This window comes from Adiantum capillus-veneris, chromosome 10 (assembly GCF_014529385.1).
Source record: "Adiantum capillus-veneris isolate H3 chromosome 10, ASM1452938v2, whole genome shotgun sequence".
NCBI classification, from domain to species: Eukaryota; Viridiplantae; Streptophyta; class Polypodiopsida; order Polypodiales; family Pteridaceae; genus Adiantum; species Adiantum capillus-veneris.
In genome coordinates, this window is record NC_140940.1 from 13,573,460 (window position 1) to 13,577,512 (window position 4,053).

Here is a 4,053-nt window from a genome sequence, read left to right on the forward strand (position 1 = left end):
ATAGTTCACAAGCGTTTCTCCATTTCCCTCCTGAATGGCAGGTCTTGAGTTCAAGTAGAGTCCTCGTGGGATAGATCTTTAAGGTCTCTTGGGATGGTTTCCTACGACGTTAAAAAGAAAAGGGAATAACTGCATCTGGTGCGACATGATCCGACAATGTGTCTCATTTTAGCCCTAGACAAAGAGGGGGTCCCAGGAAATTCTCTGTGTGTCCGCGCGCGCAGTTGTATGAAGGTGCTCGCCCCTGGGGCAGAGAACAGCAGGAGAAGGCTGAGTGCGGGTTCTCTAACACAGCTCTCTGTCTCTCTTTCTGAAATGTCATAGAGTTTTAACAATCTTCTCTACTGTTTCGCGCGATGCTTTTGGTCAGAGGGGGCCGAGGCTTTTTGGTCAAAAAGCACAGGTTTGACCGGGTCTATCACGTCATCAAGGATGCGAGTCTTGTAAAGCAAAATCAGACTTACGCTGGAAGTTTTAGCTTTTCAGTAACTAAGAAGAGTACATATATGCAGAGTACCCTTTCAAATCTTCAGTTCAGAAATCGGAGGAGATGGCTTGTTATAATTACCTCCAACCTGACGCAACAGCAATACTTAATATAGCTCACGATCCGGACATGCACTGCGCCGCAGCTGAGCAGGACGCACGGATCATAATTCGACGCTTATGCAGTGGACATGATGTCCCGTTGCACTCGGCAGCCACAGTCCGGTTGAAATTGCTCAACTGTGCTTGTCGCGAGCTAGATGCAGCAGGATTGGGCTTGGAGAAAATGACACGGTTGAGACGGATGACACTGTATTCCTGTCCAAATCTAGTAAGGCTGCCGAACAGCATCTGCAAGCTGAAGACGCTGGCAGTGCTTGATTTGAGTGGATGCACAGGGTTGGAGGAATTACCTCGCCATTTGGAGCTTTTGGGTGCTCTACAAAGCCTGGATTTGCGCGATTGCGTGAAACTAAAGGGATTGCCTGGCAGATTATCTGGTCTACAATCACTAACAAAGCTCAATTTGAGCGGATGCACTGAACTACAAGAATTACCAGAAGAAATAGGGTGCTTAAGCTCTTTGAGGGTGTTACTATTGGCAGGGTGCGAGAGCCTGACTAGTTTTCCTGACAGCATCTGCAATCTAGGATCGTTGACACGACTTGTACTCCATGGCTGTGCGAATCTTCGATGCTTACCGGAGATGATCGGTGACTTGACTGCCTGCGAAACCCTGCTGTTGACGGATTGCCACGGCATCAGGGAGCTGCCAATAAAAATCCGCAGCTTAAGCTCCCTACACGTGCTGTCGATGAAAGGCTGCATGCATCTCAAAGCCTTGCCCAAAGACATGGGCATGGGAATGAACAAGTTGAGAACGTTAGATTTTGCAGGGTGCTCGAGCCTCACAAACTTGTGCCCAAGCATTGTTGAGTTATGGTCTTTGCGAGTGCTGGATTTGCAGAGGTGTTTCAGTTTGGAGAGCCTGCCTGAGGTCTTTGGAGCGGACCTGCAGCCAGTAGTGGAAGTTATATCGTTGAAGGGGTGTCGCAATCTAAGAAACCTTCCGGAGAGCGTCTGCGATCTAAAGGCACTGAATGAGCTCGATCTGAGTGGATGCTCGAGGTTGGAACAGCTGCCTCGCAAGTTTGAAGGGCTGAGCTGTAATTTGCGAACGCTGAGGCTTGCAGATTGTGAGGTTATGAAGGAGCTTCCTAGAAGCATTTGTCAGTTCAAGTCATTAGTAGCCCTCGACTTGGAGGGATGCTACCGCTTAATGGAGGAGTATCAGCCTGCTCGATTATATCGAGAATTTAATGATGACTATCAGCTCCAGTCGATGCTGGAGTCGTATATGGGCAAATTGTTGATGAACGCTTTTGCAAGAGCTGAGCTACTTACTCATGATGTTGAGCGTATAAAGAGAAGGCGACAATATTTTGTAGGAGTCTGTCCACCGTCATTAGAAGAAGGGTATCCTCAAAACGTGCCCTTCCGGTTTTAAGGGGAAGAGTAATAAAAGTGATCTTATCAGAATTCCCATCCGCTAATAGAGTTCAGAGAAGGAAGCTGAAAGCTCAAAATGGAGCATTTTGTGGTCCTTTGTCTTTAAAGAATCCAATTTTTTCATGTGCTTAATAATTAGCCAATGAGCTTTAAAATCTTGGCTTGTGATTTTTAATGTGACAGGTTTCCTTTAACAGGGAAAGCTAAACGTCCGACCTTCCATAGGAAAGAGTACATTTTCCTATGGAAGGTCGGACTTTTAGCTTTTTGTTAAGTGACCATTTTGCTTGAATTATTTGAAGAGTATGAAAATGAATCTCTAGGTGCTATATATCCACAAAGTTGCCTTATGAGCTGAAAAAAACTTAGCATATTTTTTTTAGTATCGATCTCACCATTAACCTTACTCTTGCACAACATTTTTGAACCTAAACTGTGTGAAAAAACGGGTCCTGTTTTTGACTTTGTTTCAATTTTTGGCAACTATACCACTCTAAACTTCATGTTTGTTAGGTTTAGATGGCTAGGAAGAATTGCATAATCCTGTTTTTTGGCCAAAATAAGCACTTTTATGATTTTTTTGGTGGCTTTCTTGATATCCAAATTCAATTTTGATTGTGTAAGTGTAATGTATAACATAAAGCTAGTCTTCCTTGAGTTTTGGGGGACCTAATATCCTATATAGCATAGTACATGATGATGGTTGAGTTTTTTGATTGCTGAAGAATACGATACATTTTAGAGTAGCAAGTATAACTTTCTCAATATTGCTAGTTTCTTAAGCCAATTGTGTGTATTTTGTAGGTAGTGACCATATCTAATCATAGACTACAAACTTGGCTAGATATTGAGTAGTTTCTATGGGTTTCTAGAGGTCATAATGCTAAACCCAGTTTTTTCGTGTTTGCTGTATTTAGCACTTTATCATAGCCCCCAAGGTTCGAATTGTAAGAGATCCATTATCCTTTTGACATGCTCCATGGCTCCTTTTGAATCAAGAGGCCGCCCAAAGGGAACTAAGAAAACATGTATATAGTATCTGTATTGAGCGTGACTATAGAAACTTTGATGATAGGTCTGCAGAATGGCAAAAATGCAACTTTTTTGTACCTATTTTTTTTGCCCAAAAAAAAAATAGTGAGGTAAAAGCAACCATATGTTTTGGTCACCAACTCATAGAAGTTAACGGGGCATTTTATCTCATGTACTACAAAAATCTCCACTCTTATTTATATGCAATCAACCGTAAGAAATTGCTGTTTTGGGCAGAATGCACAGGTCCATCAACTTTGGAGGCTTGTAGTGACCAAGGGATGAGAAAAATTACAAGTTTCTCATTTTTTCCATATGTACTAGTTATTGAACTATAGGCTCATGAAAGGATTTTTCAAAATAAGTGGATCTACTATGGTTTTGGAAATTTTTTCCAAAACCCTGAAAGGACACTTTTATGTCCTGTTAGGTTACCATTCTAGTGTTAATGTGACAGGTTTCCTTTAAAAGGGAAAGCTAAAAGTCCGACCTTCCATAGGAAAGAGTACATTTTTCTGTTGGGTGTGTAGTTTTTGACCTTTGGCACAACACACTGAGCTTACAGTTTTCCTTTAGAAGTGAAAACTAAAAATCACATAGTTCCATACAGAAATATACAAAACTGTTCAAATACGGGATCAAAAGCACCTCAAGGCAAGGCATGAATAACATCATCAATATGAGTGATGAGTCTCTCAACATGAGCAATTTGTCCAACCATCTTAACATCTACTGCTCTAGCATCAATCATTTTTTGTTTGACTCAGAAACCATTCATGAGAACCTCTTGTGGTTTGTCGCAATTAGGGCTATTGTAATCTCGTCTCCCAGGCAATGAGTCAAGACTCTGTAATCCGCCTTGTAAAGTCAACACTTCTTGAGCTTCAAATTATTTGCTTGCAAGCTCAAACTAGAAAAAAGAATTCTCATACATGGAGTCATGTAAGACTGATCATTATCAGCTTTCTCTTGTAATATTATCTACACATAGTACATCAGCAATAAGAAATTTGCTACCAATGCTCA

At 41.6% G+C, this 4,053-nt stretch overlaps 1 protein-coding gene across 1 annotated transcript; it reads left to right on the forward strand.

Moving 5' to 3' along the window:
- Nucleotides 1–514: 514 nt before the first annotated feature.
- On the forward strand, nt 515–2,322 carry LOC147448460 (uncharacterized). The gene has a single exon (XM_086522383.1). The coding sequence runs from the start codon at nt 551–553 to the stop codon at nt 1,991–1,993; it is 1,443 nt and encodes a 480-aa protein (XP_086378509.1). The 5' UTR covers nt 515–550; the 3' UTR covers nt 1,994–2,322.
- The last annotated feature ends 1,731 nt before the right edge of the window (nt 2,323–4,053 follow it).